Below are 15,801 nucleotides of genomic sequence, written 5' to 3' on the forward strand. Positions count from 1 at the left end.
GGGAGACCGGAAGGGGTTCCCGCTCGTGCACTATCTGTGGCCGCAGAGGTCACACTGCCGGTTGGTGCCGGGTGGGTTCCTGTTAGTTGAGAATTATCTGTTCATTTAAAGATTAGAATATTCCACCCTGAAACATATAATTGTATGGAATTGATTGGAATGTATAAAATCATAATCAATAAATGTGTCGTCCTAGTCAGAATTAGGGTAGAACAATATGTCTTTATGGTATTTTAAACACAGACTGTCTGAGCTTGGTGCCGACCTGACTAGAGATTTGGGAGTGAACGGGGAGTATGTCTCAAGGACAAGGTCACTAATCTCTGTCGGCTGGGTAGTGAGACAGTGTGTGCGTAGCAGGACACTGTGTGCGTCTGTTTGTGTGTATGTGTGTGTGTATGGTTGTGTGAATGTGTGGGCGTGAGAAGTCAGTATAAAATTAATTGTTGTGTATTCTTGACTTTAGAAAGTTCCCGTGAATAAACGTTTTTGACTATTTTTAGCTGGGCCTCCGTCTGTTTCATTCGACCAGGATCTTACAAATTCTGGTTTGCAGACTGAGCAATATAATTAAATTATGTACCTGGAGAACATTCTCTTATCAGTTCCTCTGGGAATCGAGGCAGCGGGCAGGGCGCCCTGGCGTAACCCCAGGTGAGCTGGCACCATCCTCACCCAGAGTCCTCTGTTGCACATACGTTTATGTCTGTAACTTTTCCTGAGTTTTCCCCGCATTCACAGCATAAAGCGATCGTCGATTCAGGCGCGGCTGGGAATTTCATTGATAAAGCGTTAGCCCATAGTTTAGTGATCCCCATTGTTCCCGTGGATGTGCCCTTCCCCGTTCACGCCTTAGATAGTCGACCATTAGGGTCAGAGTTGATTAGGGAGGTCACCGCTCCTTTGGACATGGTGACGCAGGGGGGTCATACGGAGAGAATTAGTCTCGTCCTCATTGACTCTCCTGCGTTTCCCGTGGTGCTGGGCCTACCCTGGTTAGCTTGTCATGAACCCCACTGTTTCTTGGCCACAGAGGGCCCTCACGGGGTGGTCGCAAGAGTGCTCAGGTAGGTGTTTAGGGGTTTCCGTTGGTGCTCCTATGATGGAGAGTCCAGACCAGGTCTCCACCGTGCACATTCCCCATGAATATGCCGATTTGGCTCTCGCCTTCTCTAAAAAGAAGGTGACTCAATTACCACCTCATCGACGGGGCGATTGTGCGATAGATCTCCTGGTTGCCGCTGCACTTCCCAGGAGTCACGTGTATCCCCTCTCACAGGCATAGACGGAGGCTATGGAAACATATGTCTCGAATCCCTGCATCAGGGGTACATTAGGTCCTCCACTTCACCTGCCTTCTCGAGTTTCTTTTTTGTGAATAAGAAGGAGGGAGATCTGCGTCTGTGCATTGAATACCGTCTGTGCATTGACTACCGGGGTCTAAATCAGATCACGGTGAGGTATAGTTACCCGCTACCACTCATAGCCACAGCCATCGAGTCAATGCACGGGGCGCTTCTTCTCCAAACTAGATCTCAGGAGCACTTACAACCTGGTGCGTATCCGAGAGGGAGATGAGTGGAAGACGGCTTTCAGTACCACCTCTGGGCACTATGAGTACCTCGTCATGCCATACAGGTTGATGAATGCGCCATCAGTCTTCCAAGCATTTGGAGATGAGATTTTCAGGGACCTGCACGGGCAAGGTGTAGTGGTGATGACATTTTGATATACTCCGCTACACGCACCGAGCACGTGTCCCTGGTGCGCAGAGTGCTTGGTCACCTGTTGGAGCATGACCTGTACGTCAAGGCTGAGAAATGCCTGTTCTTCCAACAGTCTGTCTCCTTCCTAGGATATCGCATTTCCACGTCAGGGGTGGAGATGGAGAGTGACCACATTGCAGCCGTGCGTAATTGGCCGACTCCTACCACGGTAAAGGAGGTGCAGTGATTCTTAGGGTTTGCCAACTACTTGGCACGGAGGTTTATCCGGGGTTTTGGTCAGGTAGCGGCTCCCATTACTTCACTGCTGCAGGGGGTCAGGTGCGCTTGCAGTGGACAGCTGAGGCGGACAGGGCTTTCAGTCACCTCAGGGCTCTGTTTACCTCGGCTCCCGTGCTGGCCCATCGGATCCCTCATTGAAGTTCATAGTGGAGGTGGACTTGTCCGAGGCTGGGATAGGAGCTGTGCTCTCTCAGCGCTTGGGTACGCCACCGAAGCTCTGCCCGAGAGGGTCTGGAAGTTGAATCCTCAGCTCCTCACAGAACCAACATTCTGTGAACAAGACCAAATTACATTTTTCTTTGATATCAATGACAACACAGACATAAATCAAACATTAAAAAATAACCACTTTAAATTGGAATATAATCAGATTCTCTCAACTAAAATTGCTAAATCTTTTCTCTATACCAAGCAAAAATATTTTGAGTTTGGTGATAAACCGCACAAATTACTTGCCAGACAACTTCGACAAACTGAGTGACCGAATGATTCACAAAGTTAAATCTGCGACTGGGGAAATACTCTCTTCCCTCAAAGACATCAGTTTTACGAGACTCTATACATCTAAAGCAGATCCTAACCCCTTAATTATGCAAAACGTTTTGGAGGACTGTAATCCCCCTGCCCTGAGCCAGGAAGATTCTAACTTCCTGAATAACGAAATATCTCAATTGAATCTCTAAAGAGTGGCAAGACACTGGGCCTGATGAATTCCCTGGTGAATTCTAAAAAACACTCAGCAACATTCTCTCTCCCTACCTGCACAAACTGTTGGTTCAGGCCAATGAGGATGGAGCTCTCCCAACGTACTTTGGATTAGGGGTTAATTACAGTTATACATAAGAAGGGTAAAGATCCGGAAGAGGTAGGGTCATACAGACCAATAGCTCTCCTTAATACAGACCAAAAGATTTGAGCAAAAACTCTGGAAAACAGGCAAAATGGTGGGCAAATTGGTCCATTCAGACCAGACCGGCTTTATCCCTAACAGAAACTCATTCTTCAATCTAAGGCACCTCTTTAACATTGTTTTTTCAGAGGTTACCCAAAGTGAACTTTCCTGTTACACTATCCCTTGACAACGAAAAGGCCTTTGACCAAGTTGAGTGGTCCTATCTATAAGCCTCTTAAGGCTCGGGAGGAGTGTTCGGAAGTTCGGATGAATGACGTGCCCAAAGTAAACTGCCTGTTACTGAGGCCCAGAAGCTAGGATATGCATATGATTGGTAGCATTGGATAAAAACACTCTGATGTTTCTAAAACTGTTAACATAATGTCTGTTTACATATGATAAATGTCATGCTGTGCAGGATACACTACTCCAATGCTTTGCCTTATGCTCTAACTTGGTTGGTTATGGTTATGGTTATTGGTGTGGAATTTTTAGGATCTTCTGAAGACTTCAATTGACCCAGACCCACTTCTGATCATCCTGTAAGTGTAAGTTTTGAAACGGAAGGAAGTTATGGCTCAGCGATTTGGCAAACACTCTACACTTAGAAAGGATTTGGGGGGGGGGTTGATGGCGGGATGGATATGAGCGATGACATCTGCCTTCTTTCTATTTACCTGTCCTTGTTCTGTATGTCTGATTTTGTATTGTTTATTTTGTACCTAAAACTCTGGGTGTTTTTGTATGTCTGCTCCATTATGTTTATATAAGAATTGCATACATGTATTTTCTACAAAGTATCTACACACCATTGTTGAGTGTGTTCAATAAAAACAGCTTCAGTATTATTAAATGTATATAAAGTGCTGGTAGATACAGTAGGGCAAAAAGGTATTTAGTCAGCCACCAATTGTGCAAGTTCTCCCACTTAAAAAGATGAGAGAGGCCTGTAATTTTCATCATAGGTACACTTCAACTATGACAGACAAAATGAGAGAAAAAAAAAATCCAGATAATCACATTGTAGGATTTTTAATTAATTTGCAAATTATGGTGGAAAATAAGTATTTGGTCACCTACAAACAAGCAAGATTTCTGGCTCTCACAGACCTGTAACTTCTTCTTTAAGAGACTCCTCTGTCCTCCACTCGTTACCTGTATTAATGGCACCTGTTTGAACTTGTTATCCGTATAAAAGACACCTGTCCACAACCTCAAACAGTCACACTACAAACTCTACTATGGCCAAGACCAAAGAGCTGTCAAAGGACACAAGAAACAAAATTGTAGACCTGCACCAGGCTGGGAAGACTGAATCTGCAATAGGTAAGCAGCTTGGTTTGAAGAAATCAACTGTGGGAGCAATTATTAGGAAATGGAAGACATACAAGACCACTGACAATCTCCCTCGATCTGGGGCTCCACACAAGATCTCACCCCGTGGGGTCAAAATGATCACAAGAACGGTGAGCAAAAATCCCAGAACCACACGGGGGACCTAGTGAATGACCTGCAGAGAGCTGGGACCAAAGTAACAAAGCCTACCATCAGCAAGGGCATTGAAGATGAAACGTGGCTGGGTCTTTCAGCGTGACAATGATCCCAAACACACCGCCCGGGCAACGAAGGAGTGGCTTCGTAAGAAGCATTTCAAGGTCCTGGAGTGGCCTAGCCAGTCTCCAGATCTCAACCCCATAGAAAATCTTTGGAGGGAGTTGAAAGTCCGTGTTGCCCAGCAACAGCCTCAAAACAATGGGCCAAAATACCAGCAACAGTGTGTGAAAACCTTGAAGACTTACAGAAAATGTTTGACCTCTGTCATTGCCAACAAAGGGTATATAATAAAGTATTGAGATAAACTTTTGTTATTGACCAAATAGTTATTTTCCACCATCATTTGAAAATAAATTCATAAAAAATCCTACAATTTGATTTTCTGGATTTTGTTTTCTCATTTTGTCTGTCATAGTTGAAGTGTACCTATGATGGAAATTACAGGCCTTTCTCATCTTTTTTAGTGGGAGAACTTGCACAATTGGTGGCTGACTAAATACTTTTTTGCCCCACTGTATGTATTTATCAATATAACAATATTTTTCATTCAATTATCGAACAGACAGGCAAAATCTCACTCCTGGTCTACCAATGTTTTTCATTAACGTGAAAATTATCTTCCCCAGTGAATGCTGCAGTGTTTGGTTTCTATAGCAATAGAACTATCTTACATTTAATTATAACCTACCTAAACTGGACAGTTTTATCTTCATCTCTTCATTCAAAGACTCATCTACACTCCTACTGACAGTTGTGGCTGATTCGCGTGATGTATTGTTGTCTCTACCTTCTTGCCCTCTGTCTTTGCTCAATAATGTTTGTACCCTGTTTTGTGCTGCTGCTATGTTGTGTTGCTACCATGTTGTCATGTTGTGTTGCTACCATGCTGTGTTGTCATGTGTTGCTGCCTTGCTATGTTGTCGTCTTAGGTCTCTTTATGTATTGTTGTCTCTCTTGTCGTGATGTGTGTTTTGTCCTATATTTGTATTTTATTTTTAATCCCAGCGCCGTCCCCGCAGGAGGCCTTTTGGTAGACCGTCATTGTAAATAAGAATTTGTTCTTAACTGACTTGCCTAGTTAAATTATAATAAATCATCAAGCAACTGCCAGTTTTTACCACTACAGCTCTGTTTCCGAGTTTATCAGTATTTCTCTTATATTAGGTGCAATAATAGTTTTCCATTTGTTTGGGAGGGAGAATTAATGTCCTTACAGCCTCAGCCTCTTACTTTATGTAACAACATATATCATCAATACAACACAGTTTGATGGGTTCCAGCACTAGCTGTCCAAGAATGAATTGGAATGTTTCTAACCCACTGCTTGAGAGGTGTGCTGTCTCAGAGTCAGAAGCTGTCTGTCAGTTTTAATATTTTGTTGTTGAGCCCCGTAGAGGGATGCATAAAACATCCTGTGTAGTTGTTCCATTACCCTGCGCTACTAATGGACCATGTTTGCTTACCAATTCTCCACGCGTATTCAGAAGTGTGTACTTGCACACTCCCCATTATGGATTTATAAGCATAGGATTGGCATAAGCATATGCTGGAGGGAGTTTCCATCTTTGTTAAATCCATGTCAGATATTTTTCAAGTGCACACTTCTGGAAAAGGGTGGAGAATTGGGACTCAGCCCATCAAGCATGGGGTAGAGGAGAGGAGCGATGGTACCTTTTGGGGATGAGTCCGTCAGCTCTTAAGTGGCCTCTGGTGGTAACAGATTGTTACTACAAGAACAGGGAACATAAAGCCTGGTCCCAGATCTGTTTGTGCTCTTGCCTACTCCATTGCAGTCCTTGTCTAAGTTTGGCATGACAAGGAGGGAGTTGGCATTGTATAGCACAAACAGACTCAGGTTTGTGGAAACCAATGATTTTTATCAATGAGAAGAGTTACATTGGACAATCTCTTAACATTTATTTACAAAACATTTCTCATTTATGGAAAGGTGACACAGATTTACAAAACATTAAACCACATTAATGTTTAAAGTGTAGGACAAAGTGGAAACACCATAGAAGAGTAGCGAATTCAAACAGACCAGAAGTCACACACAACAGGACAGAAATGGAAACACCCAAAATGGAAAATCTGATCGGCAATTTCGAGAGAGTATAAACCTATCACAGTACATGCAGACTCCTGGTTTGTCATTACCAGATGCATTCTTCTACACATTCTGATGGCCATTGGCACATATCCATCAAAGGTGAAACTATAATCTCACTATCATAAAGCTGTAGAGCACTAATGAATTTCAGAACATCTCTTTTAGTCACTTCTACTCATGTCAGCCTGTTATGAGCTAAAATAAGTCCTTCCTCTTAGTGTTGAAAATATTCCTAGTCAAGGAGAAAGGACATTCAACAAGTGTACTTTATACTTAACCACTCTGCTAAGGTCCCCCTGCTAAAGGTCCTTGCCGCATTCGGTCTTTAACGAGGTACGGAGGGCCACATTGAAAATGTGATATATTTCCTTGCTGGCAAAATTAGCAAAGAAATGGCCCTGTATCCATCATTTAGGAAATGTAAATGCTCCCTCTCTGTCTACCTTTCATTTCAGTGATTATTAGCGAGCTGGACAGTCTAGAAACTGTGTGAATGTAGGTCCATTATCATTTCTACAGTTTTGTTTTTTTGTCATTTTAAAGTATATTGAGGTCTCCCCCCCAACTGATTTAGAATCAGTTTTGCCTTTTCAATCAAGAATGAATAAGACAGGAAACACCTGATTCTAGATCACCTCTCTTGTGACACTTGAAACATACAGATCCAGGTTTTCCAGCTTGAAAAGGTCTTGGGATGACACTTGTGACAGTCTACTTTTGCATATTTGTCCACTTAAGTAGGTAGTACACTCTTCCTGAATCATTTGAATTCAAGCTAATTCTCTAGTTTGTTTAGCTAGTTTGTTAGGAGGTACTGAATAAAAAATAAACAGCAAGGCACTGCTCACAATTTTGGGAAGAAATATAAAATAAAATAAATCCAATATGTATAATGATGTTCCATACTTTAATTGTGTACTGCAACATTGTGGTCTTAAGAAGTTGTCCCTTGCAAATTCCTGTAACCCTGACAAACATCCATAACAGCATTACATACAGTAACAGTCAAAAGTTGAGACACCTACTCATTCAAGGGTTTTTCCTTATTTTTACTATTAAATAACACATTGTAGAATGAAATAACACATTGTAGAATAATAGTGAAGACATCAAAACTATGAAATAACACATATGGAATCATGTAGTAACCAAAAAAACTGTTAAACACTTCAAAGTAGCCACCCATTGCCTTGATGACAGCTCTGAACACTCTTGACATTCTCTCAACCAGCTCCTTGAGGAATGCTTTTCCAAGTCTTGAAGGAGTTCCCACATATGCTGAGCACTTGTTGCCTGCTTTTCCTTCAGTCTGTGGTCCAACTCATCCCAAACCATCTCAATTAGGTTGAGGTCAGGTGATTGTAGAGGCCAGGTCATCTGATGCAGCACTCCATTACTCTTCTTGGTCAAATAGCCCTTAAACAGCCCTGGAGGTGTGTTTGGTTGTTATCATGTTGAAAAACAAATGATAGTCCCACTAAGCCCAAACCAGATGGGATGGCGTATCACTGCAGAATGCTGTGGTAGCCATACTGGTTAAGAATGCCTTGAAATCAAAATAGTGTCACAGTGTCACCAGCAAAGCACCCCCACACCTCCTCCTCCATGCTTCATGGTGGGAACCACACATGCAGAGATCATCCATTCACCTACTCTGAGTCTCACAAAGACACGGCAGTTGGAACCAAAAATCAAATATTTGGACTCATCAGACCAAACGACAGATTTCCACAGGTCTAATGTTCATTGCTCGTGTTTCTTGGCCCAAGCACCTCTGTTCTTATTATTGGTGTCCTTTAGTAGTGGTTTCTTTGCAGCAATTAGACTATGAAGGCCTGAGTCATGCAGTCGCCTCTGAACAGTTGATGTTGAGATGGGTCTGTTACTTGAACTCTTTGAAGCATTTATTTGGGCTGCAATTTCTGAGGCTGGTAACTCTAATGAACTCTCTGCAACAGAGGTAACTCTGGGTCTTCCTTTCCTGTGGTGGTCCTGTGGTGGTCCTCATGAAAGCCAGTTTTATTATAGCTCGATGGTTTTTGCGACTGCACTTGAAGAAACTTTCAAAGCTCTGTACATTTTCCAAATTGACTAACCTTCATGTCTTAAATTAATGATGGACTGTCGTTTCTCTTTGCTTATAACAGCTGTTCTTGCGATAATATGGACTTGGTCTTTTACCAAATAGGGCTATCTTCTGTATACCACCCCTACTTTGTCAGAAGACAACTGATTGGCTCAAACTAATTAAGAAATTCCACAAATGACCTTTTAACAAAGCACACCTGTTAATTGAAATGCATTCCAGGTGACTACCTCATGAAGCTGGTTGAGAGAATGGAAAGCCGTCATCAAGGCACTTTTTGGGTTACTACATAATCCCATGTATTATTTCACATTTTTGTTGTCTTCACTATTATTCTACAATGTAGAAAATAGTAAAAATAAAGAAAAACCTTGGAATGAGTAGGTGTATCCAAACTTTTGACTGGTACTATACCTGTTTCAACAACTACTTATTTCGGAAAGTGCAAATTCTCAGAAATAAATGCAGATACATAGTATTTGCTCAATTCCAATCAATATCAGCTGGTAACAGATGACAACAGAGAGAGAACACAAGTATCATGTGAAAACAATGTTCTATTCTATTCAGACATTCACTGAATAAAATTAGATACGGTTTACACTGGAATCACATCACAGGGTTTCATCTAACCAACAGAAAGATGACAGTATTGACAAAAGACAGGATATAAGCGGATAAGTGGAAGGATAATGACAAAAAGGTAAGGAATCCCTATAACTGAAACAAGGTCATGTTCAGTAGGAATCAAACGAAAGAAAACAAACTGAAACAGGAGGTACTATCGGGAATTAAGAATAAGAAAAAATATTTGGAACTCCGTTTTTTTAATCACTTTCATTCCACAGTGACGGCATCCACGCTCTCTTGTGAGATCTCAGAGTCTAGCGAATAGCAGGAGCTGCCATTGTCCTGAGATTCCCTGTTGGACTCCTCTGTCAACATTACTGTGGTGCTTGCTGCCACCCCAACGCCGCCCTCCGGTGGCCCCTCGCAGAAGTGTCCGGAGGCGTGGATGAGCTGGCTGCAGAGGCGGCTGTAGCGGTGGTAGCGTGACGGCTTGCCCGTGTGAGTATACATGTGCTCTTGCAGTTGGCTCTTCTGGGCGAAGCGCAAGCTGCACACAGCACAAGCGATCTTGCGCTTTCGTGCGTGACTGGTACTGGAGGTGGTGGTGGGGGGTGGACTAGTGCCAATGGCTATACCACCCCTGCTCCAACTTAGCTCAGCAGCTAGCTCATTAGCTAGGGCCTGGCTCTGCCGCAGGGCCTCCTCCAAGCAGCCTGCATCTAGCAGTTGCTGCTTGTCCTCAGGGCCCTCCGGGTCCCCTACCCCGCCCTGGGAGAGGTCCTCCATTAGTCCACTGGGATCCAGGGAACAGGCGGCATGGCTGAACAGGTGCTTGCGGAGCCCCTCGGGGGAGGAGCAGTGCTCGCCACAGCGGGGGCACAGCAGCACCAGAGGGCCATCCTTGAACAGGAGGCCCTGGCAGGGGCTGCCGCCCTGGGCTGAGGGAGATGTTGGGGACCCTACCCTTCCCAGCACCTGGTGGCCCTCCTTTCCCTCCCCTTCCTCCACCCTCTCCTGCTTGATGCGTGTCGAGATGTCTGAGTCGTCGCCGGAAGCCACTGAGGAGACGCCACGGAGGAGACCAGAGAAGGGCTGACGGTCCGAGGAGGGGATGCCCTCCATCCCCACGGTCATCGAGAACTGTGCGGCGTGGGAGCGGCCCGCCTGGGTGGACGAACGCCCGTCCTCCGGGCCGCCTCCTCTTCGGGTCCCTGCACTACCTTTAGGGCCCTCAGTACCCTCTTTGTTGGCCAACTGGGATGAAATCTGAATACCGTACAGGTTGGACATACGGACCAGGTCGCCAACATCGGGGGAACCCTCGTCGGGGTTACGGCACAGCTGGTAGGCATGGAGAAACTTGATGCCCTCCTGTAGGCGGCCCTGGTCCACTGGCTGCTTGGGGCCCATGCCAGTGTACATGATGTGGAGCAGGTAGCTGAACACATCTGGCTGGATGTCCGTGGGCTGGATTTTAATGCACTCACTGTGGATATGGTAGTAGACAGTGGGAAAGTATTATTGCTGATCATTAGCTTTTAGTCTGCAAAGACAGATTCCATTAAATGACCTGTCTCTTATATCAAAGTATCTCTTGGATTTTGTAGAGTAAGATGTATGAATACAAAACTAGCTCAAAATATCTTATTTGTGACAGATTTCCAGGGAAAACACACATATCATATACATTTTGTATATTACCATCCTCAAAGATAATATTAGCTTAACAGTCAGTGAAATATGAGTCAACACACAACCTTCCTTTGAATCTCCAATACCACTGAAATAACCCCTGACGACCACTATTATGCTAGCCTACATCGTATGTGGACACTAGCCCACGCTACTGTACAATGCTAAGTCCTTACTTGAATGCCTCAACATAGGTATTGACTAGTACTGTTGATAAAAGCTAGCAAACCTTGACTGATGAATGAAGATCATCTTGAAGTAGTTGGAGAAGGCAGCCAGGACAGCCCGGTGGGCCTTGAAGTACACGTTGCCAATGGCGACAGTACAGTCACACAGGAAGCCAAACTCCCTCTGGACATTGAGCTGCTGCAGGAGGAACAGGCTGTGGCTGGACACGTCCATGTGGCCACTTCTCGACCTCCTGCTACACGCACACAGTAATTAAGATTGTATTATATACAGCTTAAAATGAATTTGGGAGAGGATATATTGTGCAGACGTGGGTTAAAATAGTATGTCCTTCCTATCAAATAATTTTAGTGTGATGGGTTTGCACTTCTGGGGCTATTCCATTTTGCCAGGTAAGCTCAATAAACAATCAAACACGCAAATACTATTGGTAACCATGACAGGTCTGATTTCTGGGCAATGACAAAATGTGGTTCTATCGGACTACACTCTTCCCCCACGCTCTAAAACACGCACCAAACATATGTTCGTAAATTCAACACCTCTGACTCATGCACTAAGGCATTTCTCAAGGTGTTGCTGAAACATACTCTGCTGGTCAAAGAACTGAAAGAAGCATCTCTAACTAAAGTACTGGGCCAGATGTTGGCATCTCCGTAACTTTCGACATGTAGACATTTTAGATAGTAAAGGAGTTTCACGTCTGGTGTGACAACATTGACACTTGAAACATTGAGTAACTGTAGGCTAACCTAAAAACTATGACATAAAAACTATTCCAGATGTCAGTGTAGCCTTATAGCAATAATGGTACATTGCAACTGAGCATGGGGTCAATAGAATGTACGTTACACTGCAGTGTTCATTTTGGCAGCTATTTAAGATGAAGTTTTAAAATACATTTTAGGCTGTTACATTTGTGTTATTTCATCCTTCGTTAGTTCTAGTATTCATTCGACTAAAACAATTTTAGTTTAGTTTTAAATCCCAGCCATTTTAGTCAGTCAGTGAAATAATTTTTTATTAAATAATGAATATTTAGGCTACCTCTACCGTCCATCATGTGCACATTCTGATAGCCTTGTCCAACCCACCTACTATCCCCTCTACATTGTACCTTAGCTGACAACATTGATATTGTGGCAGATTTTAACCAATGCCAGCCATAATTAACCATATAGGCTATAAAGCCTTAGTTACAGGTTAAAAACAGTATAAATCTCTATATTTTATCCCAATCATAACCGTCAAGGGACATGCCAGTGTTTTCCTTGAAAAGGCGAGAATTTGAGCTTCCCAAAAATGCCAGAAGTATTATTTTCTGCCGGGCATATTTATATTGTAGCAAGCCTCTATTCAAATGTATACATTCATGTTATCTACTTCAAAGCAGATGGGACAATACGATGGACTGTCAGACATGGCAACAAAGCATGGATTCTGCAACCACGACAGGGTCAGCTTTCGACGAATGGAATAGATCAATAACTGAAAATACCATCCTAAAAGATGGTCAATATGCCAGTCCCCTATGTAGCCTACAACCCACAGCTAGTTTCATTAGAAATTCGCCAACTTGTTTCACGACAGCATAATATCCATTCACACACGTCTGCGTTGAATCAAGTGTTCCTTCAGACCGAATCAAGTGTTCCTTCTAGACTAATGCATGCATTTGGATATCCCCTCCTATTTGCAAAACAAAACATATACGATAATTGGGAGTCTTTCTTACCACCTATTTGCGAAATACAGGTTTATATTTCGGAGTCTATTTGTTGCTGCAGAGAAATTCTCGCAGTCTCTCACGTCTTCATATGTGATTGTCAACGGAGCATGTTATTCGTCACGTGACTGTACTGCGCCGTACATTTGGGACGTACTCTTTCACGGCATTTCGCCCGGTAGGCGGTGCTAACGTCACCGTGGGCGTAGATTTCAACGCGCACAGTGTCGAGAACGAGCCGAGCACTCACTCATGTCCGGATCGTGGAATCTATTCAACACACTGCGCAGAGCCATATATGGGGCATTTCCACTGATGATTTAACCGTGTTCTGTTTCCTTCTATGCAGGCCGGCACCTATATCTCACTTGACTCCTGCGAACCTGCTCTAACTTGGGGCTAAGCAGGGCCGGCTTCAGGAATAAGTGACAAAAGCGGTTGCTTGGGGGCCCAGGCCGCTAGGGGGCCCGAACCCCAGTCGGGATTTCAACTTATTGTTGAGGGTTAGAATAGTAGAATACACAAGGTGCAAGTTCGAAATTTGGTTGTGAATCAGCAATTATTCTCTTGTTATGTCAATCACTGACAGTTACTCAATTATCCAGGTCAGCCAGCATTTTTTAGATTGTTAAATTAGTTATCATGGCCGAATACCAACCGGTCATACAGGGCACGTGCCCAGGGGCCCTGACCTCAAATTGATTTTGTTAGTCACTCTCATTTAGAACATGGCATAAGTCATGGCATAAGTCATAGAATTGCAGGAAAGTAGCTACAAAACTGAAGAGAGAAAAAAATCTCTGCCCCTTGCCACAATGAATAGAATTGCATGAAAGGTGTTAAAACATGTATCTCCACCCTATGGCAAAATGTGTAGAACTGCAGAACACTTCATACATTTTTTTGTGGAACTCAGGGTCTCAATTTACTGTTGAGAGTTAGAATAGTAGAATACACAAGGTGCAAGTTCGAAATTTGGTTGAGCAATTTGTTTATTGTTATGTCAGTCACTGACAATCACTCAATTAGCCATGCAGACCAAATCTCGCTTAGGGCCCCCAAAAGGCTAGCACCGGTCCTGGGGCCAAGGCAAGGCTGCTGGGGCTTTTCAGCTGCATTTATAGAACAGTGGCTACACTGTGAACAATTTACATCTTTTTTTTTTGCTCAGAAAACTAAAACCACTCTCGGGGCGCTAATTGGAGAACCCTGCACTAGTGTAACACAGTTGACTAGTGTAACACAGTGTTACAGTTGAAAAGCAGCAATAGAGAATTCAGATGTTCTAAGCCTAACTACAGTAATGGATGTTACGGTTTCATCAGGGAGTCACAAAGATGAAGTTAACAAATGTAATCGCTGAATTCACATTATTTGCAATTTCATGCAGCCACATCATAGGAAAAAGCGAAACAAATTATTTTGTATTCAAATTTGACATTGTTTAAAGTTGAGAGATATAATTCATGCAAATGAGACTGGTTGTGTGAGTTTGCCTAAAGGATAATATGGTAAGGTTACACCCACCACTCCTAGTTACGTAACAGTTAGCCTCATGTATAGGGCCTCCAACAAATAAATAAGAACAAGGACATCCAAAATCCATCAGGTTAACAGTTTTTAATGAAGCTAGAAATGCATGTCTCAGTGATTGACAGTATACAGGTATTATTGCATGTTGACTAACCAATCAGCAAATCAAATCCAATTTTATTTGACACATGCACCGAATACAGTCACATGCACTGAATACCGTGAAATGCTTACTTACAAGCCCTAACCAACAATGCAGTTCAAGAAATAGAGTTAAGAAAATATTTGCTAGATAAACTAAAGTAAAAAATAAAATGAAAAGTAACACAATAAGATTACATAACAATAACGAGGCTATATACAGGGGGTACCGGTACTGAGTCAATGTGCGGGGGTACGGGTTAGTCGAGGTCATTTGTACATGTAGGTAGGGGTGAAGTGACTATGCAGAGATAATAATTAGTGAGTAGCAGCATAGTAAAAACAAAGGCGGGGGGTGTCAATGTAAATAGTCCAGGTGGCTATTTGATTAATTGTTCAGCAGTCTTATGACTGGATTCTTTGACAATTGTGTGGGCTTTGCTCTGACACCGCCTGGTATAGAGGTCCTGAAATTAGGTTAAATCTAATCATGATCAGTTTAATATATTTCATTCAAATACATTTTGTAGATTGGCTAATAGCCGCGGGATGTAGGGGTGCTGAGGGTGCTGTAAAGTAGTAAATTATCTTAGAGCCAACACAGATGCTAAACAGCTCTCTGTCCTTGTACTCTTGGATTTAAGTGCTACATTCAACACTGTTGACCATGATGCCCTTCTGGACAGACTGGAGAGGTGGGTGTGCCTCTCTGGTCCAGATCTAAATTGGTTTAGGACCTATTTAACCCGTCAAGAGTTGTCGTCACCCTTGGTGAACATAACTCATAGAAAATACTTATCCCATGCGGCCTTCCGCAAGGTTAGATTTTGGGTCCGGTACTGTTCAGTTTATATATGTTACCCCTTGGCAGCATTATCAGAAAGAACAGCGTTGATTTCACTGCTACTCAGACCATACACAACTTTACATTTCTGTGTCAACAGAGGATTTTAGCTCCATGGATAAATTATTAGACTGTATTAGTGATTTAAATACTTGGATGGCACACAACTTCCTCCAGCTAAATCAAGACAAGACCGAGGTACTTATTGTTTGAGCAAAAGCACAGAGAGAGAATCTGGCCGCACATTGTAATTCACAGGCAATAAAGAGAAAACACCAGGTAAAACATTTTGAATCATACATTGAGAATGTGACCAAAATAGCTTTTTACCACCTGAGGAACATCTCCAAGGTGCAGCCATTTCTCTCTCTGGCTGATACAGAGAGACTCATCCGTGTTTTTATTACAAGCAGCCTTGACTACTGTAATGCTCTCCTGTCTGGTCTACCCAAGAAAGC

The 15,801-nt window shown here is 43.1% G+C and overlaps 1 protein-coding gene across 1 annotated transcript; it reads right to left on the reverse strand.

The window, feature by feature from the left end:
* Positions 1-8,852: 8,852 nt before the first annotated feature.
* LOC112218040 (zinc finger and BTB domain-containing protein 25-like) lies at positions 8,853-12,972 on the reverse strand. The gene is made up of 3 exons (XM_024378644.2): positions 12,835-12,972; positions 11,140-11,334; positions 8,853-10,704 (listed from the first exon to the last, which is right to left on the reverse strand). Exons 2-3 carry the CDS (start codon positions 11,310-11,312, stop codon positions 9,486-9,488), a joined length of 1,392 nt encoding a protein of 463 aa, XP_024234412.1. The 5' UTR covers positions 11,313-11,334; positions 12,835-12,972; the 3' UTR covers positions 8,853-9,485.
* Positions 12,973-15,801: the final 2,829 nt, after the last annotated feature.

Source organism: Oncorhynchus tshawytscha, linkage group LG18 (assembly GCF_018296145.1).
Source record: "Oncorhynchus tshawytscha isolate Ot180627B linkage group LG18, Otsh_v2.0, whole genome shotgun sequence".
NCBI lineage: Eukaryota > Metazoa > Chordata > Actinopteri > Salmoniformes > Salmonidae > Oncorhynchus > Oncorhynchus tshawytscha.

Bases quoted from the DNA above. Each gene is read 5' to 3' on its own strand.
- LOC112218040 (XM_024378644.2), bottom strand. From the start codon at position 11,312: ATGGACGTGTCCAGCCACAGCCTGTTCCTCCTGCAGCAGCTCAATGTC. The intron at 10,705-11,139 runs GTTTGCTAGCTT...CCATATCCACAG, and splicing joins ATCTTCATTCATCAGTCAAG to TGAGTGCATTAAAATCCAGC.